The sequence below is a fragment of the Maniola hyperantus genome, chromosome 19 (genome assembly GCF_902806685.2).
Source record: "Maniola hyperantus chromosome 19, iAphHyp1.2, whole genome shotgun sequence".
Classification (NCBI taxonomy): Eukaryota; Metazoa; Arthropoda; class Insecta; order Lepidoptera; family Nymphalidae; genus Maniola; species Maniola hyperantus.
The window spans coordinates 8,367,535-8,390,032 of NC_048554.1; the positions used below are offsets into that span (position 1 = coordinate 8,367,535).

Genomic DNA, 22,498 nt, shown 5'->3' on the forward strand with positions numbered 1-22,498 from the left:
GCACAAAAGTCAAAGGCTGGGGTAGTTACCCTACCTTCAGCAGACACTTACCGACCCATATAGGCGCATATCTGCGTCCCTAAAGGTACGGTCTCACCAGACGTCTATTGCAGCTGACTGTCTGCTTGCTGTCTTTTGGAGGCTTTGTGCGGCCTGTCATTGTGTGAGTAGCCCCATTTATCAAATTAATGGCTCGTTCTTACCACACGTACCTATAGTAAAGATTGCAGCTGACTCACGGTCTGCTATTGTTTGAGAGATCGACTGTATCAAACTAGACTAGAACTAGATCGTCATTCCTACCTACGCCATCAATTTTGGACAGAAAAATTACAACGCAAAACCCCGTAAAATTCTTAAAAATTTAGTACTAATCAACTTCATTTAAACTTACTTATCAGTTTAGATTTAACATAATAATGGCAGATATTGTACTCGTCGAGTAACATCGCAAAAAAATGCGAATCAGATTAACAAATTCCTCATTCTTTTTAAAAATATCAATAAGAGTAATTTATTACCTATTTTGAAGAACTCATTTGACTTTGACTTTGACTTTGAAATAATTATTTCATTTAGGCCATCTTGTGTCTCTTTTTAAATGTCAATAAGTATTTTACCACTGGCTCGGTAAGCATCATTCTACTGAGAAGAACCGGCAAGAAAAAATAATTAGGTAGGTACCTACTACGGTTGCTTTTTCCACTAAACTAAGCCGGCGGTGATGCAAGCGACGAATCTATGCGAAACCCACCATAAGGATTGAAAATAAGATAAGCTAGGTAAGCATAGCTTTTTCATCTGTACCAAAATGAAAAAAGGCAGTTTAGGCACATAGACAGTTATAAAATATACGCCTAGTGTCACCGCACCCTTACCCATATAGGCGCATATCTGAAACGTCCCTTAGAAAACTGCTTTTAAGAGGCCGAGTGGAGAGCGCTGTCGCGATCGGCTTCACTGCTCACCCTGGCGACAGTAAAAAATATGAGCATCCCTCCCTTTACTCACCCACCCTCTGCGCCATCTTGAAAAACTTTGTCACTTGTAGCCGCAAATCGATCTGTGTCTACGACGTAGCGCGCGTAGGCGGTTTCGAGGGAGTTTTTATGATCTAATAATATATGAGGCATCATACGGCCAGATTTTATTTTACACGGTGCATGGACATTTGCGCCCAGATGGGGCATGGGCGTAGCACGCTCTAACATGAACTACACCCATACCACAATTCTTTGTTATATACCCCATCCGGACACGAGCCCAGTGAAAAATATTTCATGTTTATATAGTTTTTTTCTAATGTATGATGACAGTTAGTAGTAGTTTTGATATTTTGAGAGAGTTGATAGTTTTGATTTTGGGATGGGTAAACCATTTAAGGACACATCACCGACTTGCTTGTCTTAACAGTGCTCAAAGTGCCGATAGATGTTAAAACTAGGCTAATCTTAATGCTTTTAATTTACAAATCACGAAATTAAAAGTTTTGAAACTACAATTAACTTGATACTCCAAAAAACCAGTGTTTTTTCATAGTTTTATGTTTTCCCTTGTATTGGCAGTCCACAGTCCCCACTGACTGCCAACTAACTTCTAAAGAAACTAAATAAATATCATAGTTTTACGGTTTTCCGTAGCATCAGAATTTTGTGCATTTTTTGTCGTTTTGTATTATTAAAGGGCTTCATTATTAAGTATCAATTATGAACACCAAACACGGAAAAGTCAACAGTGAGTAGATAAAGTGTATCTACGGAATACACGTCGAGTCCGGAGCGAGGCAAATACCCCGCGGCCATGTTTACCGCCAGTGTCGACTGCCGTGTAAGAAAACATTGTAACTGCCCCCTTTGAAAAATATACTTTTTAAATTTCTGCCTTGTTTCCTAATTATATATGTATTATACTCTTGTTTGTTAGACAAAAAGTTAAAATTTAATTCTTACAATATATTATTAAATTACAAAAAACAAAAATACCAAACTTATTCTAGAACATAAAAATTACAAGTCAAAAATATCATCTAAACCACCGCAACGAGGCAGGGTGCCTTACATGAATTGCTTAGTATAAAATTTTTGACTTTTTGTTTTACAAAATGTTTTTTTCACAAAGTTGAATGAAATATAATGAAATTATTTTGCAAAATAACTCTTATAAGGTTGTACTACAAATTACGGATTGTAGGTTTTTTTCTAGAAATAGAACTTGTCATCATTCTAGAAGGTAATTTAGGTATAGAGCGGCCGTTTTAATTATGCTTTTTTGATATCCGTCAGTTACATAATATGAACTATAATGTTGCGAGAGGGCACGCAATGTTATTTTGTATGTAACTGACAGAATATGTCAAAAATGCATGCTTAAAACGGCCGCACAATACTTACAATATTATGTACTTTCCTTAACTGTTTTAAACTGTCACATTGTTTTGTATTCAAAGGTTTCTGAGCAAAGAAAGTTATCTCAAAGTACTTAAGTACTCTTCCTGAGTAGGTAATCAATGATGATACCTACTTATTCTAAATATAATAATACGAGCTGACTTCGTTCAGGTGTAATTTCTGAAAATCCTTTCTTAGATGGGTATCTACGTTATAAAGAGTAGGTTAGGTATGCCAGTCAGTCAGTTTCTCCTTTTATATGTATACAAAAAAAATTATACTAAAATTATCAATATTATAAAAAATGAGTCACAAAAAATCTTTGAGAAATTACTCGCAAAAGCCAGTTACTCATTCCTTCAAGTTGGGTCTCAGTGGGGAAATGTACACAAATCCGGTTGTAGGTACTTGAAATTAATTTCATAGAGCCTCCGGGTAGGGAAGGGGGGAGGGGGAGCATCCCGTTCCCTGACTGTGGTCGCAGACACGTGCTAGGATAATCATATTTTAGTAACCGCCTCGAGCGAAAATAGATTGTGATTGAATAAGCAAATTTTTATATGGAGAATTGTCGTAAGTACTTTGTTTATTTGGTACGTATCGACACTGGAAACCCTGATCGTTTCATCTATCTATTCCGTCTATTCGTATGTCTGTTTATAACAACCGCTCTGAAAATAAATAAAAGCATCAAAGTTGAAATTTAGCGCTGTTGTAGAAATCTGTTACCGCTATACAGAGGCTAAGTATAGATAAATTAATATTGATCAATTTGGTTTTTTTCTGAAAAATCATAATAGTCAGATAAATACAATCGCTTTTATTAATATAATAGTAGGTACATAATAGGAAACAGAATATTATCATTCTTCGGTAACGCACTCTGGTAAACGACAAAGAGGGGTTTAAAACAAAAAGAACAAAAGGCCAAAACAATAGTCACAGTTTAATGTGAGAGTTCACAGCCATTATGTTTAAATATGGGAAGACTCTTGTGCAGATGAAATCATTAAAATTGAAGCTATTCTTTATTTTACCAAAGCGTTTATTAATATTTTATAATCGCCATTCATTGTTGAGTGTCTTTATAACATTGGACGCATGATTGAAGCCTATGTTTAGGGCGGTTTCAGACTAGCGTATTTTTTTGCGAGTATTCGGTCGTTTCAGCATACGCGCTTCAAAAAACCGGACTCGCGTATACGGGCATATTTCGGCGTGTTCGCTCGAACCGGTGGTGTTGCGGGGAGGTGTCTCTAGCGGCTCACGCTTATACGAGCATAGAAGCGCGTCAACGCTCGTAAGAGTTGAGCGTGTGCCAAAAGGCGCGCCTATTCCACATCTACATCACTACTTCCAAAAACGAGCTCATACGCGCGTATAAAACGCTAGTCTGTAACCGCCCTTATGTGTATCGTACAGGAAGACCCATGTGTGGATCGGTCACGGATGGACTTGCACATTATCTCCTACGCTTTAAGCTCCGCGACACACCCGGATGCTTCTGCTCCTCAGACACCGAGCAAACAGTTGAGCATGTCCTGAACGAATGCCGACGCTTTAGTGCACGCAGGTTGGAGCTCGAGTTCGAGGTTGACTCAGAAATAACAACCTCTAACTGGAATTTCCTGTTATATGGTAAGCGTTGAGGACCAAAATTCACCGATTTGTGCATCGGTGTTATGAGGGCAGTCAGAAGAACAAATAAATAAATTTAAATTAATGATACTAGGTACTTGTCTTATAAAATAACTAGCTTATGCTCGCGACTTTGTCCGGGTGGACTACACAAATTTCAAACCCCTATTTCACCCCCGTAGGGGTTAAATTTTCAAAAATCCTTTCTTAGCGGATGTCCTTTCTTAGTTTTTGAAAATTCAACCCCCAAGGAGGTAAAATAGGGATTTGAAATTTGTTTATTTTTATGTTTTTGTTGCCCATTCATACGTCTACTAGACCTAGGTCTACTTAATTATTACTTGTTTTTTATCTGTATTATAAGTATTTTTTTTTGTGTTCCTTATATGTAATTTAATATGTAATAATATCCAATAAATTTCATTCAATTTAATTTAATAGTCCGTGCGGACGATGTCGAGAGCATAAGCTAGTCTTATCTAAAATTGTACAATACCAAAATATTCCATGGATTCGTCGATTCGTCATAATATAGTCGCAGCGTTACATTAAATCATTATAGATGCCGATCCGCATGCATCATATCTAAACACGCGGATCATAATAAATCAGAAATAGCTGTCAATCAGTGGTTGCATGCTTCAATGCTTTTGCGCAGTTGTTATGGCTGCGGCAGCGTGGACAGATTTGGAATGAGGGTCCATTTGATATTAAAACTTATTTTTAGCACATTAATAGGTTGTTTTAGCATACTTATAGATATGGACATGTACAAGTGTGCATAAATTTTAAGTTCTCACTCGCCATTTTAACTTTATGTGTCAACTGTCATGGCAAAAGTACGATTTTAGTCCTTATTTTAGAGGTGAACCGTACTTTTGACATGGCAGTTGACACATAGAGTTAAAATGGCAAGTGAGTTCTCATTTTGTACGGGCTATATGCTGGATAAGATGTACGGCGTTTATCTTCTAGCACGGACGTAGCAGCCTATGTGTCTTTACTTCAATAAAACTCTTCACTTAGGCAGCCATGGGCTACCTCTAAAGGATAAGTACGCATTTTAAAAGTATCCGAGATTCGCACTTCAGAAAACACAGGAAAAACATACAAGCTTGTATGGTAGAGATTATACTAACCTACCAGAAAGAAATAAACATAAATAGCAAAGTAGGTAATTTGAATATTTTCTTTGGGAAAAAATGCATAGGTTAAGTATCAATAAACAAAATCATATACTGGTACCTATAAGTTCTCCTGAAAGAGATCAAAGAGTAGCAAAGCTCCATATATAGGATTTCCATACATAGGTACCTACGCCGTACGTACATGACATAAACACCAATTTTCCGCGTTCGAGACTTGTCAAAACTCAAAACGGATCCCATTCCCCTCCGAATTGATAAAATAGCTCGAGCCCACAAATACGGTAAAACGATATAAAAATCTACAAAAGGCTGTGCCCTCAACGACTCTCAACCTAAACGCTTTAACTATGTCCCAACCCCATACTTCAGGATTGCTCACTCCACTTGTCTCCAAAGATCCGTGAATATTTTATTGGATTCTATCTCCAATGACGAGGGGTAAAGAGGCCAACTTTGCGCGCAGCCGTCGAGATAATGATGGCACTTGAGCCGATGGTTTTGGTATTGCTTCTAATTGGTGGTGGCCCTCATGCAAAACTGTTGCACGCGCCACCCCTATGTACAACATACAAATACTAAAGTGTATGTTAAAATGCGATACTTTACATGGACCACGTAGGCACCTATCCCTCTATCTATACCTAGTGGTCTACATAAAAAACTGCTTATATACTTTACGTAAATATATTAATACTTAAGGTCCAGTCAAGCAAAGCAAAAGCAAAAGTAGAGACAATTTCGTACGTAGGTAGGATGCGTGAATTACTACCATGTGTAGTATGTATGTGTGTGTTGGTGTGTGTATGTGTGTGTGTGTATGTGAGTGTGTGTAGGCGTGTGTTTGTGTGTGTAGGCGTGTGTTTGTGTGTGTGTTTGTGTGTGTGTTTGTATGTGATATAGATTACATAGATACTGGCGCGTCGTTTACGCATCTTTGTTTAAAACAACACCTACGAGCATGCGTCAAAACATGGCAGCTCGTTACCTATAAAAGTCGTTGATTTTACTTTGCGTAATCTGTCAATTTGTGTCACAAAATAGAACGTAAATATACCGGATATGTACGGTTGCTGTTCTTTTTCCATACTTTCATACTGTGGTCAGTGCAGGCAGTGGCGTGCATAGGGTTTAAAGCCAGGGTAAGCATTAGTTAGGTAAGCAAGCCAAAGGATAATGAGCATTGAGCAATTTCAACTGAGTTAACTATTTCTTGGGTAAGCAGCGCTTTTATGCCTCTATGAGTTGCACGCCATTGAGTGCAGGTATTGACACTTGTGGCTTACTCTAGCTATGATGGCAGCCTCCAATTAAGTATGACTTTTCATTCAAAAAATTAATGTATGGACAAACAATGCGCAACAGAAACCATAAGAAGTGGTTTCGGCGACAATACGTTATGTTTATTCAAGAATTTGTATGCCTGCGCTCCGCAGGTTGAACGTCTTATAATGTGTCTGTTTTTTACACTCGAAGCTATTTTCCATACTTTCTCTCACTATGCCCTAAACACCTTATGGCTTTAAGGAAAGAAATACGATACTGATATTAAAATCTCCTCGATACGTTTCCATAATAAACGGATCGTGAATCGATTCTCTTCCCGGTCGTTCGTATGTCATTAATGTGTGTCGTAAACCGCGGGCGCGGGTCGGTGCGATCGGAATGCGCGTAGAGGCACGCACGACGACGATAAACTTACTCTTGTATAAGGCAGCTGACTAAGATCAGACAAGACACTTTTGTCTCGCAATACAATATTGTCTGGTCGACTTGTCGTCTGCGTGCACACACTAATTGGTGCGAAGACAAACGACATTTCCCAACGGGGAAGCAGACACAGACAGGAATAGGTAAAGTACCGTAGGTGCATTAGGTACTGTAAGTAGGTATATAGGTACGATTCTTTGTCGCAATTGGGTGTCTTTAATATCAATGTTTTTTTGTAGGTTATGACTAATAAATAGAGACTACTTAGATGATGATTATTAATTGTTGTGACTATGATTCTGTTTGATAATTAGAAGATTTTATTACCAAACAAATGAATCTGTAATTATGAGAATAACTAGCGAATGCCCACGACTTCGTACGCGTGGATTTAGGTTTTTAAAAATCCCGTGGGAACTGTTTGATTTTCCGGGATAAAAAGTGGCCTATGTCAGTCTCCAGGTTTTTAACTATATCCATGCCAAAATCAAGTCGAACTGTTGCCCCCTCGCGCCTCGATTAAAAAAAAATTACGCAAATCGGTTCAGAAATCTCGGAGTATTCTGTGTATAGAAAAACACAACTCCTCCTTTTTTAAAAGTGTACTTCTCTTTACTCCTTGGTTAATCCTCTACTTATTTGTGAAAGTCCCGTCGAAATAGGTTCAGCCGTTCAGAAGATTAGCCCGTTCAAACAGTTAAAACTTCAACTTAGGGGTAAAAATACGCAACTGTAAGGGTAAAAGTACGCAGTTTGTTTAACAATTATAAAATTAAAGTTTTACCAATAAAAATGAAGCATAAAGACGGCAAAAGTTGCAAAATAAGGGTTCTATTTTTACCATTTTGGTACGGAACCCTAAAAATCTTTTCGGGCCATTTTCGGCTGCCGCACCAACCCGTGCTTTCGTGATTCCTTTCGTCAAAGGTTGCCTGGAAGAGATCGCTTTAGCGATAAGGCCGCCTTTGCATGCTACAGCTATTAGATTAAGATCCTGTATTGTGTTTTTCAATGTTTACTTTGTGTTGTGTGCAATAAAGTGTACCTAAATAAATAAAAATTAAAAAAAAAACTGTCCGTTGATGCCTATTTGATGAGTTTTTTCTCCAAAATAACTTTCTGAAACTAGAATTCACTACATTATTACTATTTAAGCACAATTTTTTGTGCCGACCCCACGTAGCGTAGGATAAGGTGAGGAAGAAGAAGAATACCTAATAAAATTAAAATATATATATCATAGATTAATTATTGGTCTCGCTCCGCTCTACTATATATATTTTAATTTTACTTTGACTTGACATGACGTGTCCGCGCCACATCTCTGTCACTTGCTTCAATATAATAATAGGTATAAACATGTACCTATAACCTCCGTTAGGTATAATATGAGACCCTGCATTTTAGCACTTACTTGAATAGAACTCCTATTCATAGAAACAAGTATCCGACTCTTGACCCATATGTATTTAATTCAAGAAACTTTCAGAAATCTAAATATAATTATTATGCAAAACTCGCCCGTAACTTTTATCTGACTTTGCTTACTTAAGTAGACTTATTTACATTCAACTAAATACATCAGTGACCTCGTAACATCATTGAAACGTACTCGTAAATAGTCGCTACTCTCGCCAGCCGATTATAATTATTATGTACTAGCTGATGCCCGCGACTTCGTCCGCGTAGATTTTGGTTGTTAAAAATTCCGTGAGAACTCTTCGATTTTCCGGAATAAAAGTAGCTTATCTCAATCTCCAGGTTTTTAACTATATCCATGCCAAAATCAAGTTGAACTGTTGCCCCCTCGCGCCTCGATTAAAAAAAAATTACGCAAATCGGTTCCGAAATCTCAGAGTAGGTATTCTGTGTATAGAAAAACACAACTCCTCCTTTTTCATCTATGTACTAAGAGCCAGCGCGCGCTAGACCTACTTACGTTATTTTATAGGTAAAAGCTGAAAGTTTATCTGCGTATTGTCCCCAACACAGGAAGGAACGATCAGCGACTGTGAAGTTTGGATCGTGGTGGCTTTGGGAGATAACAGGTACAACGGCTCGAGTATTTTTTTGCTGGAGTACTTATAGATATAGACTACTAAAATCCTGTTAAATCAACGAATTATCATGGGATTTTTAAATACTTAGGCGGATGAAGTTTCGGGCTAGCTAGTAATTAAATATAAAAGTAAACTATATCAAAAAAATTAAAAAATACGTACCCCCACGTGTCCAATTTTTAATACTTGATAATCAACGATCAGTTCTGGAATCCAGAATAAATCCAGCACTCCACCGAATTGGAGACCGACTCGCGCGGCTACGGCCATTTGTGTGACCATACAAACCAAAATTTTCTTTTGAACTTCACCTACTTATCTTCAAGATATGGAAAAAATAATAAATTTTGATAATACTATCTATCATTGAACCGAATAATGTATATCTGTCTTTACCTATCGATTTAATTATCTATATATCTACATACAAAAAAATACTTGTACTAACTGACTGACAGACTGACTGATCTATCAATGCACAGCCTAAACCGCGCCCGGGTTAGAAACTTGAAATTTCGACAATTAAGATTTTTGGCATTTTGTATATGCCATCCTCTATAGGGATTACATTAAATTATATTAGGTAATTAAATATATAAGTTATATTAGATATTAGATAGGGGATAAGATTTTGTATGAAATTTATATCATAAAAATTGGTATTTGAGATTTCGTAAAAATTGTAGAAATACGTTTTTAAGGACTTTTGGAAACTCCGCTAAGTGGTTAAATAGGGAATGAAAGTTTGTGTGAAACTCCATCATTTTCAAGCTACTTATATCCATTAGACTTATAACATACCTATACGCGTTCTAGGATTTTTGGAAATCCCACCCTCTCACCATTTTCAATAATCCCACTCGAGCGATGCTGGGGTGGGTCAACTAGTCTTTATACAAAAGACTTGCAGCTTCTAAAATGTCTAGCATGAAATAAATGCAACGTTCTCAATGTACTAGATACCTACCTACTCTTATGGGCAGATTACATCTACCGAGTACAGTGGCGAGTCAGTGTCCTCGGCCGAGTACTCGGTTGGTATAAACACTTTAACGAGTGCAATTTCGCCGCAATTTCTCAGCCACAGCACTATCTCGGCCGAGTGACATTTTACTGTTTCGCTTGACTACTCAGTAGGTGTAATATGCCCATTATGGTAAGATTACACCTAACGAGTACAGTGGCGAGTCAGTGTCTCGGTTACGGTACTCGGTTGGTATACACACTTTACCACAAGTAAATGTTAATACCTACGTTTATACGTCTCGGCCGAGTGACATTTTACTGTCTCGCTTCACTACTCGGTAGGTGTAATCAGCCCATTAGATTGATTGATACGGCATTACGGATAGATTGTAACCACGGATAATGTTTCCGTAATCTGTGATTATAACATACAGTACGACAAGGCTCTTTTGGCACTTAAATGACATTTACAGGAGGGTGTTGTTATAGAAGAAAGGCTTAGATTATTCAAACAAGAAAGGGTACACTTGACGGCAACGTTAGTTCCGATTTTCGAAAAGCTCTAAAAGAGCTTTGTCGCACTGTAACTTTCTTTTCAAAATCCTTCTTGCTATAGATGAGATCACATATCATATACCTATTGTGTTGTATTTTTAATGATAATCAATCATCGATATCGAAAATCTGTATCCATTTCAAAGACTATCTTTTAAACGGAAATATTTACCGATGATAATAATATATCATATCTACTCAGATAGCTGTTTTATCAAATACTGAATGTAGCTGATTCTATCCCATTCTATCCAGTACACACAAGATATAAAAATTTGCAAAGATGACGATTTATCGTTAGTATAGCTAAATCTAATCTTTTTAAATGACACTGGAAAAATTATAACTAATAAAACACTAGCAACACAAAAGGAAACACGGGCAAAAACCGCGTGAATTAGTATAGATAAATCACAGTAAGATAGCAATAATTGTCCGAATTATCTTGACTGATAAATACATAGATGATCAATGTTATGTCTAGATTGATATTAAAATGTTATCATTTCTAGGATTTTTGGAAATCCCACCCTCTCACCATTTTCAATAATCCCACTCGAGCGATGCTGGGGTGGGTCAACTAGTCTTTATACAAAAGACTTGCAGCTTCTAAAATGTCTAGCATGAAATAAATGCAACGTTCTCAATGTACTAGATACCTACTCTTATGGGCAGATTACACCTACCGAGTACAGTGGCGAGTCAGTGTCCTCGGCCGAGTACTCGGTTGGTATAAACACTTCAACGAGTGCAATTTCGCCGCAATTTCTCAGCCACCGCACTATCTCGGCGGAGTGTCATTTTACAATCTGCCCATTATGGTAAGATTACACCTAACGAGTACAGTGGCGAGTCAGTGTCCTCGGCCGAGTATTCGGTTGGTATACACACTTTACCACAAGTAAATGTTAATACCTACGTTTATACGTCTCGGCCGAGTGACATTTTACTGTCTCGCTTCACTACTCAGTAGGTGTAATCAGCCCATTAGATTGATTGATACGGCATTACGGATAGATTGTAACCACGGATAATGTTTCCGTAATCTGTGATTATAACATACAGTACGACAAGGCTCTTTTGGCTTTTAAATGACATTTACAGGAGGGTGTTGTTATAGAAAAAAAGGCTTTAATTATTCAAACAAGAAAACTTGGATGAATGATGCAAGAAAGGGTACACTTGACGGCAACGTTAGTTCCGATTTTCGCCACGCGCTAAAAGAGATTTTGTCGCACTGTAACTTTCTTTTCAAAATCCTTCTTGCTAGAGATGAGATCACATATCTTATACCTATTGTGGTGTATTTTTAATGATAATCAATCATCGATATCGAAAATCTGTGTCCGTTTCAACGACTATCTTTTAAACGGAAATATTTACCGATGATAATATTTTATATCATATCTACTCAGATAGCTGTTTTATCAAATACTGAATGTAGCTGATTCTATCCCATTCTATCCAGTACACACAAGATATAAAAATTTGCAAAGATGACGATATATCGTTAGTAGCTAAATCCAATTTTTAAAAATGACACTGAAAAAATTATAACTAATAAAACACTAGCAACACAAAAGGAAACACGGGCAAAAACCGCGTGAATTAGTATACAAATCACAGTAAGATAGCAATTGTCCGAATTATCTTGACTGATAAATACATAGATGATCAATGTTATGTCTAGATTGATATTAAAATGTTAACATTTCAAAAAAAACTGCGTGGAAATTCCTTGTCTGTTGTTAAGTATTTCAAAAAATAATTACTGCTCTCATTTACTTCTACACTCTCTAACTTTATTAGCTGACTAGCTTATGCTCGCGACTTCGTCCGCCCCTATTTCACCCTCTTAGGGGTTGAATTTTCAAAAATCCTTTCTTAGCGGTTGCCTACGTCATAATAGCTATCTGCATGCCAAACTTCAGCCCGATCCGGCCAGTAGTTTGAGCTGTGCGTTGATAGATCAGTCAGTTCGTCAGTCAGTCACCTTTTCCTTTTACATATTATTAGATCTGCGACTTCATCCGCGTGTACTCATTTAGGTTTCCAAAAATTCCGTGTGAACTCTTTGATTTTCCGGGATGAAAAGTATGTGTCAACCATATCCATGCAAAAAATCAGCTCAATCCGTTGCGGCGTGATTGTAGGACAAACCAATAAACAGACACACGTTCGCATTTATAATATGAGTAAGAAGTGATTTTTAAAAATGTTCCCATAAAACTGTCTTTAAAAATAACAACACAAAGTGGGTCCCACCTATAAGGTAAGACACAGGCAGCTGGTGATCACCAAAAAGAGGAACCTTCTGGCTCCTCAAAATGCGGATTGAACTGGTTTATTTTACTATATTAGATCTTTTTGTTCTGATAATAAACATGGCTATAATGTAGAAAACCTTTCTTGCTTACGAGTACCTGGGTACATCCTCGCCATACATTATTTCTTTCATTTTCGTGAAGGATTCCTATAGTATTCTAGACAAGCACCTTTCAACTAGATTTTCTGATTGTCAAGTATATAGATATTTTTATAATGAATTTATTACCAGCGTTCTCGCCGTTATTTGTTGTCGGGTCATCATTTCTTTCACCTCCTGAAAAGATGAAAAATTATGTTTAGTTTACTCTTTGAACCACAATAATTAATTATTGACGAGTTAATATTTTAACAGCGTTGTTAAAAAAAAAATTAATATGTATAATCTATATGCTGACCAATAAAGTAGGTGCCCACTCAAAATATTCACATTAAAAATCCCAATGCATTCGAGAACCTTTCATTCATCCACCCTCTACCTATTGTAAGACAAGAACTTTAAACAAACAATTAACTGGTGATTGTCTGAAGTACTGGTACCGACCAGCACTGAAGAGGGTTCTTTATTGTGTTGGAAATTGATCTAATTACTAATTGCGTGCACGCATCCCCCAAGAATTATCTAATTTTGCATAACGGTAACGGTTTAGAAAAGCTAGAAACATATTATTCGCACGGCAGGAACCCTTCTTCTACGTCTTGTGTTTTCATTTAAATAATGTATCGCCATGGGTAGAATAGTATAGAATTTTCTTTATTAAATAGTTCATCCAAAACATTAATCAAACATAGGTACCTAACATTAATTTAATCAGTGTCTAAAATGGGTCGCGCCAACGAAAAGTTTTCAAAAAGAAGATTGTCGGTGATTTTCAGAATAATACTCATCAACTTGTAATTAGTGGTTGTGGTGGTATGTATGTAGTGTATGTACCTACATTTATTTATTTTCCTTCGTGAATTGTAAAGCTGAGTTTCTAGTCTTTCAAAACGGAACTGTACGAGTAGGTAGATGTAGGGTTTTATCAATGAAAACGTTATAACTAAGTATTAGGAGTAAATAAGTGCCATTTTATAATTTGTCCATAACATTGGCACTATTAAGTGAAGTTCAAAAAAATATGAACATCTTGTTTTAATGAACAACGCAATAGCAATTTTTTTTTTCAGAAAATATAAAATTACTGATAACGCCCTCTATAGCGCAGCACTGTTATAACACCCCACGAGCTAACGCGCGGTAATTACGACCCATGCGCTAGTCTATCAAAACATCTTGACTAGCAACGGTACACGAACACCTTTCCACCTACTTACAGTCCCAATAATAGTCGAGACACGCGACAGGACACCGGAACAAAGGCGAATGCACTACAGTCATCATTACCAAACCGAAGAAAAAGAAGTCAGGACCAGCTGCCTTCCTACTTCCTCTCCATACAAAACTGTGTAATACAAGATGTTCGCTTTGTATGGCGGTTTATTTTAGAGCTCATTCATTACGGCACTCAATTTGGCGCGTGTTCTTATCTGTGTGCTTAGTATGAGATTTGATATCTCACCCACGTTGATAGAAATCGAGACTCGAAATACAATAACTAGAGTTTAAAAGTTCCTCGATTTAAAGAAAAAAAGCTAGTTTGAGATTTGACATTTCACCAACGTTGATAGAATTTGAGGCTCGAAATACAATAACTTATGAGTGTAAAATAGACTAAAAACCCTGCAACTTTTCTGCGCTGGTTGTTGATAGACAAACTTTACAGTTAAAATTAAAACAAGGCAATTAAGGTCCTTTTTACTTTAACACGGGAGTGTTACGCTGCTCGAATTCTATCAACGTTGGTGAGATATAACATCTTATACTAAGCCTACTGCTTGTGTGTTCATAAACTGAATATTTGTAGAGTCTGTGTGCGAGGAGGCGAGCAGACGCGTGCCGACGCGGGCTTTTCTATGATAAGCGGAAACGGGTTGGAAATTATATTTTGAGGGATTGTGTCTAAGGACTCGCTTTACTGTTCTATTGAAATATCGCGCCGTGACGTCATGATGTTGCCGTAATTAATTTATCAATCAAAATTAAAATCGATATAGTTTATCATAACTGTTCTAGTTCTATAGTTGAATTAAGTAAAACTTGAAATTCGTCATTTAACCATCGGAAATACGAAAGCGGAATTTTCAATTCGAAAGAACTTACTTACATCCTGATTTTGGGTACCAAACCCGAAGGGTACCAACGGTACCATTACTAACCTCCGCTGTCCGTCCGCCCGTCCGTCTAACTGTCAGCGAGCTGTACCTCTTGAACCGTAATAGGCATAGAGTTGAAAATTTACAGAATATGCATTTCGCTAATACAACAGAATAGTCCGTCATGAACCGATCCGATCCCGATTTTCCGAGTCCGATTTTTACAAAGTCTTGAGGGCTTCGCTTTAGTCGTTGTACCAATATCGCGAGCAAAAATGTCTTACTTTGACGAGCATTGTTAGAAATTATTTGAGCACTCCTTTTTCTATAGGTAGGTAAATAAGTAGCTGCCTCGGCGAACTTCGTAATGCCTAACAGTCGATTCTTTCTCAGGAATTTTTAAAATTTTCTCTCCGTAAGAACCATCCCCGTACTTCAAAGAATATTATAAAAAAAGAATTAGCGAGTTTTGCGAATTAGCTAATTAGCGAATTAGTTCAGTTGTTCTCGAGATTTGCGTAACACATTCAGCGATTCATTTTTATATATAGAGATATTGCTTTTTTGCCCTTCAAAGTTCAAACGCATAAGCTGCTTTAATCAATGTCGATTTAAGTACTAGTAAAAGGACGACGATTAAAATTCATATCAAAAAATTCACTAAAGCTGAGGTCAATAAAACTGCGTTCATTAGAAACCAGTTTCAAGATGGTCGAAGAGGTCGCCATCTGCCGAGGGCGGCGCGCGGCGTCTTCCGCTGCATTGTGAAGGTACACCCGTCCTGCGCACGCGCCGCCGTTGCAATTCTATGCTGATCTGTAGGGTAACCTCCGTCTTTATGGGGTCAATCCGCCTGCCTCAATACCAGGTCACAGAACTCGTAATGTGATAAGGAAACGCTTAGTTTCTTTTTAATTTGCCCTAGAATGTTAATTTCTTACTAAACTTCGATATAACACGCCACAGTCCAAACTGGGAATGTTACGCGTACCTATTTCACCAATCTTTCTTATAATCGTTCCATAACAAGTCAGCCCTTGAGCGTGATCTCACCTGGTGGTAAGTGGTGATGCAGTCTAAGATGGAAGTGGGCTAACCTAGAAGGGTACGGCCGTTTTATTTAACCCATACCCTTATCGGTTTCTTTTCTAAGTATACGGCATCGTAACGGAAAGCTAAATCTTAATATAAGGTCGTTTGTGTACTCATCCGTGAAATAACCGATTCCGTAAAAATACGAATCTAATGAGTAGATACGTATTTGTATGACGGCTACTTTGAAGAATCACGGATACGAACCGAATACAGATGAGAGCACAAACGCCTTTAGTCTGAAGGTAGTAACTAGACACGGCAGAAGCCGCCCTCATACCCAGATCATAGACAATATTCAGAAATTATAAATTCCCAAATTGCCCCTACCGGGAATCAAACCCAGGACCTCCCACTACAAGACCACAGAGTTCACCACTGCGCCAGGAAGGTCGTCAAAAAACTAAAGAATACTATGCATTTTCCACCAGTTTATTCAATATTAGAAGCGTATTGCTAGCTAATAAATGGTTTTAACCCTCGAATGTCGACTGGTGTCATTTGGACCCTTGTTTGTACGGAAGCTAAGCTACTGTAACGGTGTTTGAACTCACAAATTTATGTGTGTCGTTACTGTGCTGTCACAAATCTACTTATCTACCAGGACCACGCCTTGGATAATATGAGTTTTAGTTCGGTGGACATCTGCGGGCTTCATTATTCTTTCACGGAATTAGGCTTACTATAAGTAGGTAACTAAGGTCATCGGTTTTTTTTACTTTACTCATATTTCGTTATAACTTTCGTTATTTACGTTTTTTTTATTCCGTTACAAGAATGGCCCTTGACTGCAATCTCACCTGATGGTAAGTTATGTCAGTACAGTCTATGATGGTAGTGGGCTGACTTGGAAGGGATGTGGCGGTTTTTATTACACCTGTACCTCTTAAGTATCGGATTTTACAGTTTCTAGTTCTGAAGTTTGTATAAGTAAGTATATTCTGCTATATAAATAGCCGATTTTTAAATCACTATAAAATCATTAAGCTGCAGCTTATTTAAAAAAACTTTTAAGTACAAGTGCTTTTGAATGTTCGGAATGCCTTTCCTATCGAAAAGAACCAGCAAGAAACTAACAATTTAATTTGCCCGATTTACCAGAAAGTAAAATTACACCCTTCGTAAAAAATTGCAAGATAGAGTTTTAGAGCAACTCTATGTCTAAACCCCATCCATTTCGAAATCTTTTTATACACGCAATTCGAATTATACCAACTGAAACCCTAATTACCTTAACAACTATGTTGTATTATTCAATACGAAAGCACATATTGCACTCACACAGACACAGATGGGTATTTATCATTAACCTCTAAGTACTTACAAGTAGGTACGCTAGATCTGCGATTGCAGCAACTTGATTTTGCCATTTTGGCGCTGATAGCAGCAGTGAGTTTGTGTTTGTGAAGACACAGACACAAAAAATAAGTGTCATTTTGTATGGCACAGCTCTTCCAGCGTACTTTTATGAGTCCATTGCAGTGGTATTTATCGCATCGGAGGTACGGGCATTGTCCATTGTGTCGACGCCTTGGCCATTGTTTCCGTACGCCAGCCACATCGATCCACGTACATAATATTATATTATAGGTATGTATACATATACTTTTATATGCTACTGAGAGTTTAGCCTCTTGGAATATTAACAACTGGGAGATACTTTTGTTTTTAATGTCTGGGTTATCCTTGACCATACCTGAAAAACCAAAAAGGCTAAGATCTGCAGATGGACGTGCAATAGTTCAATCAAGTTGGTACATCCCCAAACCACTCACTTGTTGGTTTCTTGTCGAAATTCTGGCTACTGAACAAACTGATTTGTTGGTAAATGGTAAAATGTTTTAGTAAAATGATACCAAAACTGACCTGACACCAAAATAAGCCCTCAAGATAACTTATTATTATTGAAGCAGCGATTTTTTTTTAATTTTTGTTTTTAGTTTAAAGACTAGCACTTGGCTGCAATCAGAGAATCAATACGTATCCGTGAACTTTCAACCACGTACTGGTGCAGACCTTGGTGATGCCTTGCGGTACGATAGTAGAAAGGTGAAGGAGGAACACATATCTTCAAAACTACTGCTGGTATACCGTCTGGACCGCTGGCTTTGTTCACATCCAAGTTGCGGAGTACTTTCAATACCTCACTTTGGCGAAAGCATATCTCTGGCATAGTACAGCCGCGAAATGGTAAACAATGTGGTGAAGCATATTCTACAACTAGTTGCTAAAAGATTAGATTTGGATTTACATGTAAAAACGAAACTTCACCATATAAGGCTACATAATTCACGTACGTATATCTACGTCATCATCATCATCATCATGATCAACCCATCGCCGGCTCACTACAGAGCACGGGTCTCCTCTCAGACTGAGAAGGGTTTTGGCCATAGTCTACCATGCTGGCTATGTACGGATTGGTAGACTTCACACACTTTTGAAAACATTATGGAGAACTCTCAGGCATGCAGGTTTCCTCACGATATTTTCCTTCACCGTTAAAGCAAGTGATATTTTATTAATTAAAACGCACATAACTCCGAAAAGTTAGAGGTGCGTGCCCGGGATCGAACCCCCGACCTCTGATTAGAAGGCGGATGTCCTAACCACTAGGCTATCAAAGCTTTTTATCTACGTCATACGTTCTCCTAAATCCCAGAGCGAAAAATACTACGGACGGCAAAAATTTAATATACTCGGAAGAATAAATCGTCATATTGGTGTAACTCGTGTAATAGCCGTGTAGCTGTCATTTGAGCATTGTAAATCCACTGCGCTGATGCAGTGGAGGCCGGAATTCGCATTTCGTCGCCAAATTAGATGATTTATTGTCATCTCGGATCAAGCAGCAATAACTGAACGCGGCCAAGTACACACGGGTCGTTTTTAAACCTATTCGTATTTTACGGTTATAGGTGACATTAAAATACACACTTCCATATTATGTTTGTAAAAGTATCGGTCTATCTGTCTGCGCGTTACTTTTTGTGATTCGCCCAGCCCAAACCCTAAATTTTGCATAGAGTTTCCTTTACAGTGTAGACAAGAATAGAGTGGGCTGGATTTTACGAAATTCACACGGGAGCTAGTTTGTTATAAAATTGTTCACATAATTATGTGGAGAGGTAGAGTTGACGCTTTCGGTCAGTCAGGCTTCGTGGCCAATTTAAATCTGGACGTTATGTAAATTTGGACCACAAAATCGCCTAATGTAAAATGTAGAGCAGGGGTAGAACAGGGGCTATGTGGAACGAAAATATTATAATAAACTATAACGCAGTATTGTGAAATGTGAATGTGACAGCCCGCGTTCGCCCCGAACGTTTAAGGGTTAATACGACAGAGGGTCGTCTTCTTAGAGGGATTGAAAATAATCACTTACTTTGTCTCTTTCAAAATAATATCTTAGGTTGATAAACGAATTTTCCGGAACCCTTTTTTGAGATACTCAACGAAACCAGCGACTTCATACGCATAGATTTAGGTTTTTAAAAACCCGTGGGAAGTGAAATGAATTATTATGTAGGTAAGTAGGTAGGTATCTACTAAAATATTTCCTCAAACGGGAACTCTGATTTTCCGGAATGAAAAGTAGCCTATGTCTTTTTCCGGAAGATATACATACATATAACTCTGTATCAATGTTCGTCAAAATAAGACAGTAAAAAGGATGGACCATGAAAAGTAACAGATAGACAGACTAACACTGTACCGTGATTTTCCATCAACGGAATGAATTCTGAATCTAAATTCTCCAAGTAGTTGACTGTTTGTGAAGAAAAGTTTCAAATCTTCAACATTTTCTTTACTCATTTCTTAAATCAAATCAAGGGATTTACCTACTATGGTTCTATTAATTATTATTATTACCTAACAGTTTTGTTTATTTACCAAAGATAATATTATAAAACTCCTCGTACCTATTTGAAAAAGTGAAGACAAATTCGTACACTTTGTGTAGTGCAAAGACTACATAGATTGGCGCAGTATTTATCCAGAATACGCACCTTTTGGTAAAACGACACCTATGAGCATACTTCAAAATATGACAGCCCGTTATCAGCCTATTGAAGTCATTGATTGTTACGCAGTATGTAGTCGTACAAAAATCAAGCTTGTAAATTAAGTAACTTGCTACAATGAATGACGCTAAAAAAACATATTATTCTGTCAAATTCTATCCCTCCTAAGAACACTGCGTCTCCTCCGCCATAATAAACTTGCAATGACATCAAACATGAATTAACTTTCAACAGCACCCCCTATATCAATCGTAAGACATGAAAGCGATCAACTAAGTGGTCGATGGGACCCCGTAGTTTCACTTCTCACGCAGTGGGCGTTCAAGGGATTACTTGCCACGCGACGATACAGATATTTTCGATTTAGATCCGCCAGAGTAATGATGCTGGCTTAATTGTCAGGGATTTAAGACGTTGCAATTTAGATTGATTAATTTTGCGGTATCATTGTAGGGGAAGTACAGGTTTAACTTTATTTCTCACTAGCTTATGCTCGCGACTTATCGTCCGCGTGGACTATATACAAATTTCAAACCCCTATTTCACCCCCTTAGGGGTTGAATTTTCAAAAATCCTTTCTTAGCGAATGTCTACGTCATAATAGCTATTTGCATGCCAAATTTCAGCCCGATCCGTAAAGTAGTTTAAGCTGTGCGTTGATAGATCAGTCAATCAGTCAGTCAGTCAGTCAGTCACCTTTCCCTTTTATATATTTAGATAAAAAATCAAACTAATGTTATAAAGGCTAATGTTAGTATGTGTGTGCGTGTGTGCGCGCGCGCATGTGTGTGTGTGCGTGTGTGTGTGTGTGTGTGTTACTCTTTCACGCACAAAATAACGGGACGGTTGTGGCTGAAATTTGGTCGCGGGAATCTCTAGTGCTTACATAAAAACTAGATTTCAAACAAATGATCTAAATCGAAACCTACCTACCGTAAGTCATATTTAGTAGTTAGTTGATTAACATTCAATGATACAATTATAGCTTGATTGGTATGGTATTCAGATTGTTGGTTACTTACATGCTATTTAAACTCACTGTATGTACACAGATAGGTACCTTGTAAATTATACCGTTTTAAGCAGAAAGAAAAATTTACAATCTTTTAGATATATATACCAAGTAAAATGATGAATTTAAATAAGAATTTTAGTAACCATTTCTCTTTATAGTGTAATAATTTATTCACGAAATGTATAAATCATTAAAAGACATTTATCCAAGCGCTATGCACTATTATGGAGATGTCATATTTTTTGTCATTCTGTCTCACGCAGGGCTTTGTCGTCCCACCCCTGCATAATACCAAATTAGTCGAACATTACACAGTTCAAAACGATATTGCGTTGCGTATAATAGTTTAAAATAATGTTTTTATGAAAATATTAAACCACCCCAGCTCAATTTAAAGGACACTGAAAACCGAAAGGTCAGATAGGTTTAAACTCATCCGTTGTCATACCCATAGCCCACTTGGTTTAGATACAAGAAGATCTTGTTAAATATTGTGTGCCTTGGTATTTAAATTATATTATATCTTGGTATCTTAGAGAGATAAGTTATGCTTCTGCATGCCCTTTTAATGTTCATGTTTTAGTTTTAAGTTTTGGTACATTTTGGCCAGTAAAGTTTTATAATATCCATATCAAAATCACTACAAATAATATATTATAAATGCGAAAGTGTGTTTTTTTGTTGGTTTATTGGTTTGTTAGTTTGTCCTTCAATCACGTCACAACGGAGTACAATAGATCAACGTGATTTTTCGCATGCGTATAGTTAAAGACCTGAAGAGTGACATAATACTTTTTATCCCGGAAAATTAAAGAGTTCCTACAGGATTTTTAAAAATCTAAATCCACGCGGACGAAGTCGCGAGGATCTGCTAGTTCTAAATATCACACTCGCTTTAGTTTACACCGCACTGTGACTAAACCCGTCGCGCGTCGCAATGGGGTTCCGCAGCATATGTCATACAGCTCGCCCACAGATAATATTTCACGCAATTGTACGCCAAATCCCCGCACACAATAAAATTATTGAGTTACACATGTCCCTCGACCTCCGTTTGCGCAAATATAGATATGAAATAAATGGCATTTCGCTATTATCTGTAATGACCCCATTAGCTTTGGAGGTGTTAACTTTTATGATGTTTTTTATACCGACGAAGATTAACATGACATATTGATGTCTCTATGCTTCTGGCTCTGTATAAAAATAATATGTATTTAGTTTAGTTTTACAACATTTATTAAGTATAGTTTAGAAAGTAAGTTATTTCTAAATATTTTGTATGTTTATAATGTACTTATGTGTTTTATTGTAACTTGTGACTACTGCTGCTACTGCATTAAGCTCAGAACTCTTCATAAAAAATCAGAACCATTTAGTTGAT

At 37.4% G+C, this 22,498-nt stretch overlaps 1 protein-coding gene across 2 annotated transcripts in view; it reads right to left on the minus strand.

The window, feature by feature from the left end:
• LOC117991333 (transcription factor hamlet-like) overlaps positions 1 to 22,498 on the minus strand; it is a 135,869-nt gene that overhangs the window by 77,914 nt on the left and 35,457 nt on the right. For both annotated transcript variants that reach the window (XM_034978899.2, XM_034978898.2), the window contains exon 2: positions 13,016 to 13,063. In XM_034978899.2, coding sequence (XP_034834790.1) covers positions 13,016 to 13,063 — 48 coding nt within the window. The remainder of the gene's footprint in view (positions 1 to 13,015; positions 13,064 to 22,498) is intronic.